Source organism: Scomber scombrus, chromosome 18 (assembly GCF_963691925.1).
Source record: "Scomber scombrus chromosome 18, fScoSco1.1, whole genome shotgun sequence".
NCBI lineage: Eukaryota > Metazoa > Chordata > Actinopteri > Scombriformes > Scombridae > Scomber > Scomber scombrus.
Window position 1 is genome coordinate 18,315,978 of NC_084987.1, and position 17,978 is coordinate 18,333,955.

General features: G+C 39.4%; 1 protein-coding gene across 2 annotated transcripts in view; it reads right to left on the reverse strand.

Moving 5' to 3' along the window:
* LOC133999718 (alpha-1,6-mannosylglycoprotein 6-beta-N-acetylglucosaminyltransferase B) overlaps window positions 1-17,609 on the reverse strand; it is a 57,662-nt gene extending 40,053 nt beyond the window's left edge. For both annotated transcript variants that reach the window (XM_062438990.1, XM_062438989.1), the window contains exons 1-5: window positions 17,542-17,609; window positions 16,104-16,216; window positions 5,688-5,832; window positions 1,789-1,901; window positions 182-255 (exon numbers count right to left, since the gene is read on the reverse strand). In XM_062438990.1, the coding sequence (XP_062294974.1) occupies window positions 182-255; window positions 1,789-1,901; window positions 5,688-5,832; window positions 16,104-16,216; window positions 17,542-17,609 (513 nt within the window). The remainder of the gene's footprint in view (window positions 1-181; window positions 256-1,788; window positions 1,902-5,687; window positions 5,833-16,103; window positions 16,217-17,541) is intronic.
* Between the last annotated feature and the right edge of the window lie 369 nt (window positions 17,610-17,978).

Here is a 17,978-nt window from a genome sequence, read left to right on the forward strand (position 1 = left end):
CACTTGGTATAATTTGTTGCAACGAGGACCCAGTGCTCCACAAGGAGCCCTTAAACATCCTCTTATCTTATTATACAACATTTATGTTGCACCAAGGTGAGTCACCGAGAGAAAGAGAGGACAAAGGGATGTTTGCTCTGTGTGAAATTGTTTGGACTTAAAGTGAGATATGAAAACTTACATCCATCTTACTGGTGCAGTCTGGATAACGGGGATCTTTAGGAATCTCGCATTGTCCTAATGCTCCATCCCTTACTGCAGGGGGAAAAAAAGCAGGGTGTTTATCAAAGCCTTTGCACTCCAACAAAAGACCACACACCAGCACAAATCAGCAGTAGTAAAAGCTTAAGGAGAAACACAAAGAGGAAGGTGAAAATAACATGCTGGCAGGGATCCAAAATATCTACATACTGAATGCTTACAAAATCAAACAAAGCATCTGCTCTGTGTGCTTCTATCAACCTTATTAGTCTAAAAACTCCATCAATATATCCTGTTTTTATAAGGCTTAATTTTACAACACAAAACATTATTAACGCTTGTTTTGGTGGCCCTATTCCTCATAAGACTAAACGATTAATACTGACGGATCAGGTCACATTTCCTCTGGGCATTAAGTCCACTTATCTTTAGCCTTACAGTAAACAGTACATCCTCTTGCCTTTGGGATGAACAGAGATAAATTAGAGAGTATGTCTGGCTAACAAGCTCCTGGAGAAAGCTTGGCCTCCCCTGCTGAATAGCCACGTCTCTGTTCCAACCCACTCACTGGATTTACTATAGATAGATTGCATTAGTGTGATTCATAAAAATCATCATCATCTTTCCCCCTCTTATTTCTTGCTCCCCCTTCAATCTTTCCTGCCTCTTTCTATCACTTAGTTGACTCTCTTTTCTTTCTACCTCTCCCCTCCTTCCTCTCCCTTCCTTTCTTCTCCTCGAAGCCCAGTGCTATACAGAGCCTAATTAAAGGAGCAGTTGCAGCTCCTCTGCCAGCATCCTGCCAAGCGTCGAAGAGCACAATCACAGACAAATAATTGCCAGCCATTCTGTCTGATTAGCATGATAACGACAGACCTCTCACGATGAAAAGTGCGGCTGCCTGCCGCTGTCAACACGTAGCCAGATTCAGATTGGCCTTACTTAAATGATAGCAGACATGACACCAGAAAAAGTATGTGACACGTTAACGAGATGGTGTGTTGAATTGTTTTCTGTCACAAAGAGCAAAGCAGTGGATACAGGGGAGGAGCTGAATCCTGGATTAAACATGCTGTCCAATTTCTATTCTGCACCCAATAAAGAAATTGAGCATGAAGGCTAATAAAAGAAGCTGACAGACCTGGATCCCATTAACTAGAAGGTAATTCATCATCATGATTTAAGCATTCAGGCTTTCATTTGGTTATGATATGGCAGCAACAGTGGAGCACTGTATGTGCAGTGGTGCGCTGGAGCTCCTCCAACTTGACACAAATTGTGGCTTGCTATTTGAGTGGGCAATGCGCCGTGAATAATGTCTGTCATGTTCTATATGATCAATCACCAAGTCCAAGTTAGACATAAATTGTGCATTCAAGTGTTCGACTGGATCCAGGCTTGACAGTCAGGCTTATGCGGGCAGAGAGGAAAGCGTTTTCAGATTGGATGGATTTAAAATGGACAGAGGGGGATTCATCTGAAAGGCTACAGCTATATTTGGTATTCTCCAGGTACATGAGGGGGCAGTGGGCAGGCTGTGTGTGTGTGAGTGTGAGTGTGAGAGTGCATGCGTGTTTTAAACCTAACCTCGGTTAGTGGTGGTCATGCTGCGCTGTAGGATCTGCTCCACCCTCACCGCCATGTCAGACATGTTCTGAGCTATGGCCTGGATCCGCTCCACCAGCCCTATAGGCTGAATCCTGACACACAAGGAGGAAAAGAATGTCTAAAAAATATTCCAGCAGCAACCATCTTTTAATGACCTGAATTCTTTTCAAACTGCAATCAGACTGCAAGAGGACACAACATTTATTTTATAGCATTTGTGGTTTTCCCAGTCTTAACAGTGAGTGCGAAGTAGCGGAAGAAATGTTAATTGTCTAGAACTTCAGGCGTGAAATCGAAAAAGCTTTTAAACACTGACAGATAAATTATTTGTTGAGATAAAAACGTGACTGAGCATATTAAAGTGGGTCCTTGGGGGAAATTAAAAAAGAAAAGAAAAAGAAGACAATTAGGTTGTTATGTGTTTCGCTGCACATGACCTCTGTGGTCTAAAAGCTGTTGGCAAAACAATCAAGAACCAATATTTACAATGGGGAAGGAAATATGGGAGATGAAACACAGAGAGAATAAAGAAAGTGGAGCAGTTACAGTACAGTTTTATAGTTTCAGCAGATTTTAGAGATTCTGAAAGATATGCAACTACTAATTATTTAGATTATAAATTATTTTATGCTGGAAAATAATTATATGCAATTAAAATTTTTCCCAAGATGAGGTCTTGAAATAGCTTTTTTTGTCTATCTATGGTCCAAAAGATTCCATTTATAATTGTATACACAGAGGAAATCAGCAAATGTTCACATTTCAAAAGCAGAAAACAGCAAATATTTGATATTTTGTGGTCATAAATGTTTTTTTCTTGATAAATGATAGATGATAATAATAACTTTTCTGGTGATTACAGTTCGGTTGATTAATACAGACAAATGTATTAATCGATTAACCAGTTTAGCAGTTTAAGACTATTGTTTTTGTAAAATCCTGTAGTATTTCAATATAAACCTTCTATATAAGACTAAAAGTAAAGTTTAGTCATAATCATATTTTCAGACTATATGTATTGCACTTGTTAGTTGTACTTTGCGTCAGGAAAGCCTGTGAATACTTTATGTTCGCAGTTGCCAGTGGATCCCATTAATTTTGTGGAAGTCCTTTAAAGTGAGATCCTTGTTGCTACACAGCTCAACTTCAGAGAAAAATAAAACTTAACCCCAAACTTTTTCACATCAATACATGACTTTAATGATGTGTGCTGCCCATTATATTCAACCAATGTCAACCAGTGTAACTGCTATATCATTGCCCTGCTTTATATGAAGACAAATACTAAAATGAGTTATTTTAATGAGCTCTATGTAGTTGTATTTATGGAGTTTATATTGATCATTAAAAAACTTGGAATATGGAAACTCGAGAAATTCACAAAAAAAAAAGAATTTAAAAAAAGAATGATGGTTTTTCATTGGATGTAACTCACACTGAGGCATCATGTATTTCTCACTCTTGGTGTGTGTGTGTGTGTGTGCGTGTGTGTGTGTGTGTGTGTGTGTGTGTGTGCCAGGGGAAAGCAATCTAACTGTGCTTATATGCATAACTTAACATAATCCTAAACCCCAATTTCATTTTTCCATGCAGTGCCCAAGAGGCAAGTGAAAGCCAAACCTTCTCTTCTATAGTATCCTTTAGAGCAGCAGGTCAGCACAAATTAATTGCCTATTACACACACCCACACACACACACACAGAGTGGGAGAGAGAGAGCAACGATATTATATAGTGACACAAAAGCCTTTACTTGTGCAGACAGACATTCGAGGTCTCACATATAACCATACCATATTTATATTGCAAGGGCTGTGACCCAGAGAGGCTATCAACTGTTGAAGAGCAATAGGACAACCTAATTACTTTTTGAACAGCAAACCAGGTGGGCAAGTTTTTCCAGTCTGAAGATTTCACATTCATCTCTAGGGTTAGTCCTGACAGAGTTTTTTAATCACCTTAGTGAGCAAGAATTGAGCCAAGACCACCACCAAGTTGAATTTAAAACTTATTGGCCTTTGTCACTGTAACATTTCCAGTGTATTCCCTGAGAGGCCAATTAAATGATTGTTTGAACTATATAACTTATAGTATATCCACAGGGCATTTGGTAGAGAAAATTCAATTCTGTAAGTGTAAACCCAAACTGCAAATAAAAATGATAAAATGCAGAATACAATAAAAGTTGTTCCCCTGGGCTTTTGAAAAGCAGGAGTAAGGTGAGGTGGTTCATCTCTTTTGTCATTGTTCATTATTTCCAGTGGCCAGCAATGTTGTAAATGACAAATATTACAATACATTTTGCTGCATTATAAGAGGTGATTACATGATTGTGTGTGAGAGAGCAGGCTTTATTGAAGTGGATTTCAGAGGATATATTTCCCAGCTATGTGGATCACGGGGGGCGATGTCCAGGAGGGAAACGGACAGCAAATGCAAAAACAAGAAGGAGCTTCCTCTTCTCAAATCCTGAGCAGGTGCAGGCATGAGAAAGGTCTGTTGCTGTGGCAACCACAGAGCACACACACAATTCTGGGCTGGCAACTTCAACATGTCCAGCAAGACCCCATGCTCTTTTTTTTTTTAATATATGACAGTCTCTTTTATTTCTTCCCAAGGAGAGGGATGGGGTTATTCTAACGCATATCATTTTCTTCAACAGCAGGTTATGCACAGGGCTATTTTCACTACATGCACATATTCTACTGGGATGCCCCAGGGCTCTGCACTTGGCCCTCTTTCTTTCTTCACTGTATATCACTCGGGTCCTCTTCAGCCTTCATGTATTTTTATCTAATCAATGCTATCCAATAAAATTCACCTTTGGCACACAGGTCGAGCTGGAGAATTAGATAGAATATTCTCCAGACCACCGCAATTCCAACTTTGACAGTTTGGAGCTCCTGTTCTCTCATCAGCTTTCTATCATCGCTGACAGCACTTCAGTGACCCCTTCAACACTAGAAAAAATGTTTTTTCCATCAGCAGAATTGTGAAGTCCTCCACTCATTCTGTAACCGAGGTCAACTAATAAACAGCGCTATTATTGCAGGCCATCAGTCACCGTAAGAAGGCTGTCATAACAAATGGATCACATTGTGTACAAACCACACATTACTATTTAAGTGACACAACTAACAGATAAGCATACACACATGGAGAAGGTAACCACTCAAAATATGCACTCATTTTAAATTTACTTCATGAGAAAATGATCATAAACTAGCCTAAAGACTGCTATTTGCTCCCTCAGTAGTGTAAAACTACAATTTGATTACAATTGATAAAATAATCTCATTATGGGGTTCATTTAGTAGCTGGTCTTGAGCTTTTGATCATATCAAATGAGATGGAATTTGCCTAATGTCATATTGTTCAAATTCTTTGTGAGCCCTTTAAGCATAATACAACCAGCAAATCCATGCTGATGAATATCATGTGATATGATCCAGAACCCCTACCAAATGGACTTTGAGGTACCATTATTTTGCTGAATCTTGTTTTCAAGGTCAAGAATGAACTTTGAAGCTCAATATTTCTATTTCATGACTTAATTTTACAATATAGCAGTAATTTTGGTGAAGGGGAAGGGAATTTTCACTCCTTGAAGACCACCCTGACCGTTAAAGGCATATAAATTTGATCCAAATACACATATTTTATTAAAAAACTGTACATCAGGCAGTGATGAGATGGAATACGGAGTGCCAGTACTCTTCAAGAGTGACAAGCACAAAGTAATTTATTAACCAGTTGGCTCGAAATGTCCTAATTTTTGTGCAGTTGCCTTTTGCATAGGCTGTATTTAATGCTTAACCAAAAGGGAACACTTTACTTTTTAAATTAGGATTTACAGTGTGAGAGATGTGCTTGCTTTACCTGTCCAGAGCTGAGTTGAGCTCATCCAGTCTGTGGGTGTCAGTGGTGTTACCCAGTTTTGACAGAGCGTCCATCCTCTTCATGATGACCTCCAGCATGTCGCTGATTTTCCTCAGTACCCCGCGAGATTCTTGGCCACCAAGTACTAAAAGACGTAAATGAGAAGAATATTACAGGTGTAAAAAATAGGTAAGAAAAAGACTAAGAATAAATAATAAAAGAGGGAGAAAATCTTTCTTGGAAAAAAGTGAAATGACAACGTTATGAAGTTATGAATTTAAAAAGTAATAACAAGGTACATTTTTAAAGAATGTGGGGTGTGTCTCTCTGTGCAAACTCACATTTTATATGACCATATTTGGCTTCATATATTACAGAAAACAAGTTCCCAGATTTATTTTCACTGAAATGATTTACTGTATTAGCAGTTTCCACCAATGTAGCACAGACTCACTAAGGTCACATTTTAAATCCATCTATTTTACGGCCCATTTCACTGTAGGTGTATTTTAAAAACATCACCTCAGTCGAATTTCTATTTTCTTGTCCTTCAATTTTAAAGCAACGGCTCACTGGGAGGCTGAGCCCTGGCAAAACACAGGAATCGGCAAATTAGCCTGACAGTATTGGCTTTGCCTTCTTGCTCAGCTAATAATGAATGACCTGACAGGCGGTAAACCTGGAATGATGCTGTTAGCGAACACCTAGTCAATTAACGAGCCTGCAGCTATAGACAATAAGGTCAAAAGAGGTCTCAGACTATACCGCTACATGCCAAGGTCCCGACCCAGTCTCTGGTTTCTTTGATCACACTAAGCTCTACAATCAGTACTAAGCATGACTAATAACACATAACAGCAACAGAGTTCCAAATCACCAAAGGGTTTGAATGCACCTTTGCTTCTATGAAAACACAATTAGCTTGTTGCCTCAGGCTTTCGGTCTCAAACTGTTTTAATGAAGAAAATTCAAACAATCAAGATGAAATAATGCCACTCTCGGGACTCAGGAGTGAATATTTGATTCAAACCACTGAGGAAAAAAAATTTGTCGAAACCAACAATAGCCTCATACTGTTTTCAGGGAGTCACTTCTCAGTGTTCCCTCATCTATTGCATTAGGCTTTAGAAACTGCAGTGTGTGCAGACTCATTTCCCATGTTAGAGTTCATTTATCACTCCTCAGGAGGAAGTCACCTCTCTCTGGAAAAATTGTATTATATGACCCAGTATATAAAATAAGGACCATGAGAAAAAACCTTCTGCGTTCATGTGTGTGTGTGTGTTGAGATTTAAAAGAAGGAAGAGATACACTCAGCTACTGCAACAAGGCTCATATAGTCCTTTTTCAAAGCTAGACAGTTAGCTAACAGTGTGAAGTGCTCCAATAAACACAAGGTGTATCTTTTATTGGATATTTAACGAAGACCCACAGTTGTGCTGTAAAACTGCAACAAAGCTCAAAATGCAAACACAAATCAGAATCTGAACATTACTGATATGAATGCGTATGAAATTTAAAAAAATAAAAATAAAAATAGCTGAGTCACAGGGCAAAGCAGTTATTATTATACAAGCTTACAGTTATGCAAGCTATCAGTTTAGTCACTTTTAGACCTAATTTGCAGCAAGACAAATATAAAGCAAACATATTATGCATGTAGTATGAAAAAAATGATAAAACACAGACAAATAATGTCCAAGACTCACTGTGTCCAAGGTAACAATGCTGAGGACAAATTGCAGCAGGAGAAGCAGTCATATGTTGCTCTCTACCCAGCCTCGTTAACTCTGAGGGAAATTCCCTGCTCTATGACTGCTGCTATTGAATGACCAGGAGGGTACACTACAGCACACAAACATCTACTTAGCTATATTGCTAGCTATATGCATACACTAAAACAGAAGGTGCTCTGCTCACAAAATACAGTTGTAGAGGTACTTTAGATAAAAAGTGAACTGTATTATGGAGAGCCCAGATATTCCCCAGAATATCTCCCCTTTATTGCCTTATGTATTTCCTCATTTGGCTTTGCACTGTTCCAGTCATTTCAAGAATATCTTCCGTCAAACTGGCCTAAAGATGTCTCCCTTTGAATAATTCAGCAGTTAGACAACAATTTACCTTCCACAGGCACACAGAAGGAGACTAAATGAATTCCTAGTCAGATTTGCAGCTTTATAGCAGCGGTTTAACAAGAAATTCAAAAGGAAGAATGAAACAGAAAAGGGGTGATACTTAGAAAGGAGTAAAGCAATGCAGGGTAACATATTACTTTGCTATGCTATATTATACCAAGTAAACACTCATTGTACCCAAAACCCATTGCCTGTGTACCACCTAAATGTATATTTATTGTAAGGATTTTTGTGGGCTTTCCATAAAAAATAGACTGAGGCTTCAAGAAGAGGATTCAGAATATTTGCCGAGTTGTGAGGCTCCTCTATCAGCTGCAGTCTACTGGCTGCAGTAAATCTAAACAAAGCCTCTGGGCTAAAGTGTGGGAAGAAGAACTCACACTTCTCCACAGTAATGCTCCTTGCACACATTGTGCTCATAAATCACCATTACTGAGAACGAACACCCTTCCTACACAGTGCATTTTTAGAACTGAGCCTTATATATGTTTGCAATCAACTGTTCATCAGGCCACCTTTTACCCTTGCTTCCTACTGCCTCTGGGGAAAACTGGCTACTGTGTTTTTTCTTTTTTCCCCCACACAGAGTCCAGCGTGCTGACAGCGGTGTCGCAAGAGTTGATAATATCTATGTGCTAATGTAGAGCCTCCTCTGTGTCATTCCTCATCTGCTGGTTAATAAAAGGGGCCTATTTAGCACCAGCTAATCTCCTTTAATGACTCCATTTCGGAAGTGCCACAGAACAATCGATATTATGAACAAATTCCAATTAGATAACCATTTGTACTGTAGCCTGCTGTGTGCACAGAGAAGCTATAAGCAACTTCCCTTAGAGAATCACTGGTTACATGCATTGTCATGCAGAAAAGTCTGCTGAGATTTCAATACTATGGAGATTGCTGAAAAGGACAAACTATGTTAATTAACACTGACTACATCTACAGTATGTAATGTCGCTCACATAATATTTTGACTGCAACAAGGTGAGCAACACCTCTAAACAGTTTTTGTCATTGACTACTGACTGTTTCCTTCAGTGTGTTCTCACTTTGGCATATCACCTGATCCCCACCATCTCACCTGCTCCTGATTCTCTCATGCATGTTCTGATCAATAATCTGGGCGGCTTTTACCTTACATGTTCTGTCTGTGAGTCATGCTTTACAAGTCCTCAGCCTTTTCCGGAGCCATCAAAGGCTATTCATGCCTGAGTGATTAGTATTTTGTTAAGAAACTCACTCTTTTTAAATTTTTATATTACGTTCATCCTTCAAGTATTTAAAAAAACACTTTATGTGATCCAATTATGTATTTTATGTTCAGGAAGTGAATGGCTACTAGTGCCAGAGGACCAAGTCAAACAATAAGAGGTGCTTCAGCTTTTATTGACCAGTCTGTCTATGGTTTATTTGAATATCGCTGCTCAAAACTGAATTCACAAATGACAAACAAACAAAACATTAGACTGAATATCTTTGTCAGTCATCACAGAGTCAGTCACTTTACAGAATCAGAATTACAAAGTCCAGTCAATTAAAAAGTGGTTCAACTAATTATTTTTTATTATCAATTCATCGATTAGTTGTTTGGTCCAGAAAATGTCAGGAAATGGTGAAAAATGGCGATTGCTGTTTCCCAGAGCCTTCTCTTTAGTACTTTCTTAGTGCTGTTTTGTGTGACCCGCCACCTCAACATCACCACCCAGTCTTCATTTATCAGCCACTACCTCCAGTGTCTGGACTCCAGGGGGTACCTAATCATCAGTACCATCTGTGTAATAAACAGCCCTTTTTGCTTCATTCGCTAAAATGTCATGTTTTGTCCCATGCAGTCCACAAACTAAGTTATTCAGTTTGCTGGCATAGAAGACTAAAGAAACCATAAAATATTAACATTTGAGAAGCTGGAAGAAGAATTTGAAAAAAAGACTCAAAATGATTAATTGATTATCAAAAAAGTTGATTCAATTTAATAGTTGGCAACTAATCAATTCATTGACTTATCATTGCAGCTCTGCTATACAGTAATAATTGATTCACAGAAAACCCTTATTTACAAGGGCAGCCTTTTGCAAATAAGAAAGCAGCTCTCTCTATTTGTGAAATAACCTGAGTCACTATTTTTAAATATAGTGGTTGACCAAAAATATCTTTCCTCAATTCAAAAGTTCAATAAACCTCAAGTATTACAAACACTGTTTGATGTCTCTCTTCAAATTTACTGTCCAACTATTTCAAAATAAAAAATATCTGAAAAAACTAATTGAATTTCCCTCCATAGTTATTACACATTTTGTGTATTTGTAACCTGTAACAATTTTTTCTCTAGCCTAGACTGTAGTATTCACTGCACTTGACTGCTGATTAAAGAAGCAAATTTCATGTCTTGGCTCAGGTGTGATGCAGGTGTTGACAAAATCATGTCATCTTCATTACATGGTAATTAGAACTGCACATAGGTTAGTAGAATGAAGTGTAAACACAATTAAAATGATTTTAATTAAACACAAATGATTTTTTTTGTTGGCTTTTCTTTTTAGCCACAAAAGTTTGAATATACAGACGTAGAAAATGACAATATCTTTACTGCATTGTAGACAATTTCTGTCAACAATGTCAAAATTAACTGAATCCAGTAAAATATATCACTCTATAACATCAATTATGTTATTGTTCTATGTTTCTGGCTATTAATGCATCAACAAAAACACTGATTGTGTGTCTCATTTGATTTACATTCAGCAATTCCTTCACCTCCCCACTGGCACTATCGAGAGCCATATAATCATAAATCCTGTCATCCCTGATATGCGTGCTGGCTAGTTTTCTTACTAACGGAGCTCGGGGTCAAACCTCTCCATCTCACCTGGCACCAGGATAAATTCATACATTCCCTCCTGCTCTGCACTCTAACATGCACACCTAAACCTCCTTCTCTGCTTTCACTCTTAATTTAAATATTCATTACAGCAAAGGCTGATTGAGATTGAGTTTCTCTCTTCTCTTTGGCACCTATGGGGGAGCTGCCAGATCCAGAAGCTATTAGAGCAGAAAACCTCTGTCACTTATCCTCTGTGCAGCTCGAGCCTCTTATTGTGCCTGACAGCCTGGACAAAGGGGGAAACTACATGCACTGTTTGTCTTTAATGCTCTACTCTATACCTTCAATAAAAAACAGAATCTGTCTCTTTCTTTAGTTATATTCCCTCACTTTCCACAATATGCAGATATACACTTTTAGTTAGAAGCATGGTGATGTTTTGCTTTCCTGCACACCCTGAAATACTACAGCCTTACTTTTACTGTTTCACCACAGAATTAAACCTTGTTGTGGTGAATAAACAAAGCATACTTGGCACTTAAGGTGAAGAAAGGCTGAGAGCTCAGGGTCGGCTGATATATCCTTATCAAAAACACACAGCTCACTGGTACTGCAGAGTGTCACAGCAAACAATCATTTTCCAGGACAGGAGTTTAGCACTTTTATTCTCTTTTATGCTGTCACTGCTCAGATTGTGCCGAACCATAAAAATATGATGAGCATTGGCATAAACATTGTTTCCTGTTTTCGCACAGAAAATGTCTCGCATGCATGCAAAAGATACAATGAGAATAGAAAATGCTACCTAAACCAAGACTGAAAGTGAACTTCCTGACCCACTTTGCAACTCATCATACATAGATAACAATGTCTGATCAACAATCTGTAGTGAATGCAAAACTCCAGACTGTGTCCCTATTGTATTCATTTTCAAATAAAATTATACAATGACAAAGCACTGGATCTTTAGTCACTGTCACGTTTTTAATTAGCAGCACTGTAAATTGTGCATTAATGACTTTGAAATTGATTGAGTTTGGGTGTACTGCATGTGTGTGCAGTGATGAGTGAGTGACCTGCGCACTGATAGGTCACACTCAGATAGAGGAAACAACGTTACTCCAGATAATTTACAAAAACAGTCGCAGTTAAAACTGTAGTACTTAATTTCCCACTAATATGCTCAGGAGACAATTTAATCAACTGATAGAGCTACACCGACACTCCTACACACGAAATTAAACCAACACGAACTGGTTTTATCAACAGTCAAGTGCAGTGATGACTACAGTCTAGGCTAAAGAAAAAATTGTTGGTATAATCACCACCTAAAATGTGTCCATTGTAATACCAAGCAATGTTGCATGTTGTAGACAAGTCTCAATATTGAATAATGCTTTAAAAAAGAAGCCCCAATAAAGCAATCTGAGACACAGAAAACAAGTTTGCAGTTGAATTTATATACTCAAGTGTCACTGCCTATCTCCACTGAAACAACTATCAGCCCCTGCTGTCGGACCCACCTCACCATTTAAGACAAAATCACTGGTGACATAGGAGCTTGTGACGGAGTGAACAATGATCAGTCATCTTTTATTCACACCTCCACAGAGCCAGGCAGTCAGCTAGAGTTATTCTTAACCACCGCTGAAGTTTCATTGGTAGCAAAGGTCACTTTATTTTATTCATAAAATCTACACACACTGGAAGAGAGCGCTTCTATTTCAAGGAGATAACTTATCCGATTTTTCAATAAAATAGAGTGTTCACTGCTTTCATAGACCTGCAAATGCCACACCCGGCTATGAGCCATGTCAGAAAATACCCATTTTCATGCATCACATATTGGAGATCGCTGAGCCATGAAATAAAAAAGTTCTGTCGCTGTCGGTGAAAAGAATCGCAGTGAACATGATGCTCCCTGCACACCTGATGCTCTGTTACTCCACCCAGTGATGATTGATTAAACCAATGTGGAAAAGACAGGTTTTCATCCATGTTCAATCCTGAAGTCTTTCAGTAGTCCAGCCACCAAAGTGTAGGCTGTAGCTTTATTATTATGTCCAACACATCATTGTGGCAACATGCATTAAGCAGAATAAGTGTACTGAAGTTCAAATAAAATGGGTAAATATTCCAGAGAATTATTTGAGAGATGCAACGGTCTGTTTCCCTGCAGCAAACAGATTTTTACATCACTTAAAGGATGGTGGTTTAAAAAACTCAGGTAATGGAGCTTGCCGGTCGGAACAGACAACAACATTAACATCTGGACAATTTAGTCATGCTTTTCCCAGGGATAAAACCTCTTAGGCCTATTTCGCTCTTTGTGGTAAAGCTGCATAAGGACCCCTGTGGTAAAAGGACACACTGTGAAGGTGGTCTTCAAAGAGCTTATTAGAAAGCTACAGTACACCTCTGGAGCCTTTAAGATATCTGGGATCAAATGACTCCACCTTTCACGCTACCCACTAGAAATAGTCTCCCTCTGTCCCCACTCCTACTTCTTTTCCACATCATTAGTTTCCTTACCTTCAAAGGAAAGTAATGAAAGAAATGCATGCATTTTAAATCTGGATATAGCTCAGTATCCAAATGCGACTCAGTGCTATTACGGTGGCGTTGAATAGTGCCAAATATATACAGTAGGAATCTATAACAGCAGAAAAAATAAGGCACTGTTTCAGGCTGCGGCAGGTTTTGGAGACTTGGTGCATCATAGGTAACATTTTTGATAAACATAAAAACAAGCACGAGCAGAAGAGACTGAACTGGAGAAAAAAACGTCTAAAAAGAAATTGATTAAGGGAGACAAGAAGGCAGAGAGAGGAGAGAGAAAGAGAAGCTGGCAAGATAATTACATATTTCTCTTCACACCTTTTGCTCTCAGGCAGTTGTTGCCAGTCACAAGTCGAGTAATAAACAGGGTGGTGGTTCCTCTCAGCACAGCCTGGCCATTGTGTTTACCCTTTCAGATTCAAAATGTTGTGCATGTCCAGCAGCAGAAGCTGTGTGTGTGTGTTTGTGTGTGTCATCCCTACTACCAAGGTGCTGCTCTGCTGAACAATTCATCCCAGCTCGTTCACTGCGCAAACCCCCCATGCTGCTAATCCACATGCCAAAACATGCCCATGTTCACGTATGTAAACACACGTACACACATACGCGGAGGATGATAATTTACATAGCCTGGCTCTCCCTGGTTTGCGACAAGGCAAGTCTTTAATGAGCTAGAGCCCGGATGCCTTCCCTTGACTGCAGCCTGAGAGTGGTTAATTAATCAGACAGCTCTCCTGTCTTCCACAACCCACCACACACCCTTCTCTCTCTCTCCTTCCCTCACTGTGAACCAGCTCTGCATGTACTGTTTCATAAATGGGTGATATCCTTGAAATTGTATCCCGTGATGACACCTGACTCACTTGGCTACAGCACTCCCTGTGTTACTACAGTGTCAGAATTACACTGAAGGGCCCTTAGAGCCAACAGTAAGCCAATATTATAGCCTTTATCATGGAAACACAATCATTCAACTCAAGTCATTCAAAAATATTTCACCAGTATCTTCACACAACACACAACCACAAGACAACATGCAGTTTACTGATAGAAACAAACTGCATTATTCAAGAAGGTTGAACTGATTACTATTGCCTACTTTGAATGTAAATACATTCAGATTGGTGTAATATTTAACAAATACAAACTACAAACAACTGGTGTCCTTGGGTGAGTTGTGATAGATAGAAGCATTGCTTTCCCTTGTGCCATCTGATATCCGTTGCAAAGGATGATACGCAATGTCAACATTGTGCCAGGCAGCAATGAAACAGTGAGAGACAATAGTCCAAAAGATAACACAGACTCTCCCAAATGACTTGTTCTATAGTGGTTTATATGCAGAGGCACATAGTACAAACACAGAGGACGTGCTGAGAAAGATAACATGATTCTCTCAGGGATGGCATCTCTGAAATATTTAGATTTTTCTGGCATGGCTTTGTTTTTGTTGATTGCTGCAAGGTCAAGGTGTCTGCTAACTATGTTTGAGAGGCCTTTCGTCTGATGGAGGCACTTTAAGGTTATTAAGGAGACTTCATTACCAAAGTTTGACCCTTTGTGCTTTGTGTCCACACTGCCAGATTAGTTCATGTTTGAAATAACTTATTTTTGTATTTCATGAATACAGACAGTAACGGTAACCACACTGTAACCAGCATCTCAACATTTCCAAAACAGCAACACTATGTTCACACCTCAGCCCTCACAAATTTACAGCTGTTACTGCTGCTACTAAAAATGACTTCATGTGGGTCAGAACAAGGTCGTGCGGGCACTGCGCAGCGATGAAAGTAGATGTAAATAAGATGGAGGTGTAGATGAGAAAAGCTCCTCTCACTATGCGACATTCCTGATGAGCAAAGTGAACAGGAACTAGATGCATAAATGATGCGTACACACAAAAACCATGCATACATAACTACCAGCACATGAACTGGTGTATGCGGTGAGAATGTGTTCACCTCATGTATTCCTCAGACACATGTTTTTCTAAAGCGATCTCATGGTGATGTGATGAGATGGAGATGAAATATGAGGAGAGAATCAGAATCTTTTAGTAAAACATTGGTTTCTCTTGGTTGATAACCACCTGCTCTGATTGTGTGATAAATGTTATTATTATTTGCTTTTACACAGACATTTGTAAAATGTCAATCAAAGACACATTTATGAACACAGCATTAATTAATTACTTTTGCATGATTCATTTTAATTAATTACTCTTTTAATTTACACATGAGTCAACATTTTGATTTGCTGTTAATATTCTTTTTCATTTATCCTTAGTTGTGTCACACCTTGTAAAGTCAGTTTAGAGCTACAAAATAATATTGATTACATTTGTGCTGCTGATGCTGATGCCAATGGTTTACAGTCCATCTAATTTAATAACCATACGGAAAATATAACTAGCTGCACACCGATGCATACCTCGCCGGTGCAACACTATCTCTGAAACTGCACTTCTTCTTCCCATTTTGTTTCATTGACAGGTGAACTGATTTGATATGAAAATGGCCGCTTAAGTGTGTGTCATCATCCATTTGACACACATTGTGGCTGATTGTGCGAGTGGAAATAAGGCGGCCGCACATGCATCCAGTTCCATAAGTGTCTCAGATTTATAAAACATAACCATGCGTGTGCATAGTTTTATCAATCTGACGAAAAGAGTACATATACATATTTGTGGCTTTGTGTGTACACACAGTTGTGGTCCTGAGTCTACACTGGATTTTTTATATGTGGCCCTAGGTCTGTCTGCCTGCTGGCAGCAATCAAGGAAGCCCCACGAAGCTCTCAGCATGCGTCCTGTCTGTTCATTACAAGCACAGGGCACAGCCACTGAAGTCAGAGGCGATCAAGCAGCCCTGATACGTCTAACTGCAGGCTTACCTTCAGCTCGCACAGTGAAGGGGGAATCTCCGGGTCGCTTGGCCGAGAACTGGCCCCCGAGGGAGGTCATTAGAAAGCACAGGCTGAAGAAGCCAATCCCCACCACAAAGATCCTGCAGGAGGAGAGGCAGAGACAAAGGGGGCAGTTAAGTGACAAAAGAGCAAGACACTAGGTTAGAGCACATGAGACAGAAAAGAAAAAAAGAGCATAAATGATAGATGAAGACAAGGAAGTTGAAGAAGGAAAATTATAAGGCAAGGCATGTTTTTCAATTTCACAGTAGAAGAGGTGCAAGAGAGTTCACTTCAAGTCAATAAAGTTACTCTGAGTTGAGTTAGGTCAATTGTGAGGCTTTATGGAGCATATATGGAACATATTTTTCTCAAAGTTCATATTGTACCACTCAACCCACAGAAAAGCATTGTGTACTCGCTTGACTGTGTCATTTCAAACCAACCATTACAATGGATCACACTGTGCTCAGTGAGCAAACATCCAAAAATGAAAGCATCAAATTACAGGCGAATGGCTACATCTTGGAGGCAGCAGTGAACACACAGCAAACACATGTTCAGCGTCTCTAGCTTTGAAACAGATGCTCTGGACCGATTAGCTGAAAAAAAATGTCTCGACTGCACGTTGTAGGAGTCTTGCTGTGAAAAGGTGTGTAAATGTTTGTAAACTGCAGGACAGGACTTCCATTCTGTACACTGCAGATTGCTTTCTTGGTTTTTAAAAGGCAGAATACTGAAACAGAGAGGCTCAACTGGAGTCTAAGTACCATATACTACCCAATATTTGAGGTAATGGTGAAAAACATGGATTTGATGTTCAGGGAAGCATGCAGTGCTGTGTGACTCCTGCACCTATTCTACAGTGAGACCCCTTTCTCTCTGTAACAGCTTCTCTCTGTAATTATGTGTATATAATATGTGTAATGCCAGTGAAAGATAAACTGGCATCATCACTGCTATGATGATTATACTCATTTCATAATGGGTAATTGAGGTTGTGTACAACCTATCTTGTCAAACTTGGAAGTTTTAATGAGTTTGTGTCTGTTTGATGTGCTTTCTCTCTTCTCTATTTGCTGATGATAAAACATTTCGCTGCGCAAGCAAACGTTAATTGTGGCGTCCCGTTGTGCCACAATTAATGCCAAGGGGTCTGCAACAACCACTAGTGTATTTATATACAGTGACGTCATATCAGGCGTCTAAAATATTTTTTACTGTATTCTTTTTTAAATTTCATCCCATGTGCACATCTTTAATATATCGTGATGTTGCACTTGCAGCAACAATAAATAAACCCCCCGCATTGTATGAAAATATCAAAGGGAATGTAATCTGTTGTTATTTTTTAAATGCCAGCAAATGATGTGAAAAGCTGTGTAAAAAAATAAATAAAACAAAATCGAGGAGAACATCTGCTTACCTGAACGGTTTGAAAGTGAGAAGACATCTCCTCACCATAATGGAAAGGTCGCTGCTGGTTGCAATCATTTTCCACACACATAGAAAGCGTCGGATCTCCTTAACATGGTGCAAGTCCGTGAGAAAACCAGCGTCAAAACCATAACTTTCAGCCGGAGCCCCGAAGATGGACGAAGAGCGAGGCGAAACTGGCAACTTCCCAGACTGACTACTGTCCGTGTGGCGCCGAGAGCAACTTCAGCCGGAATCCCTCCGGCGCGTCCTGCAGCAGCGGGTAGATTGTCCTTCTCCCACCTGCGGACTGATCTGCAGAGGAACAATTAGGAGCAAATATTATGTGGCTGCCCTTTTAGCAGTTGTGATTTACTCCGTAACACTGATAAATGTCCTGGAAACATAGCGGAGCGGAGGTGTTATAACACAGGGCTGCTGAGTTCC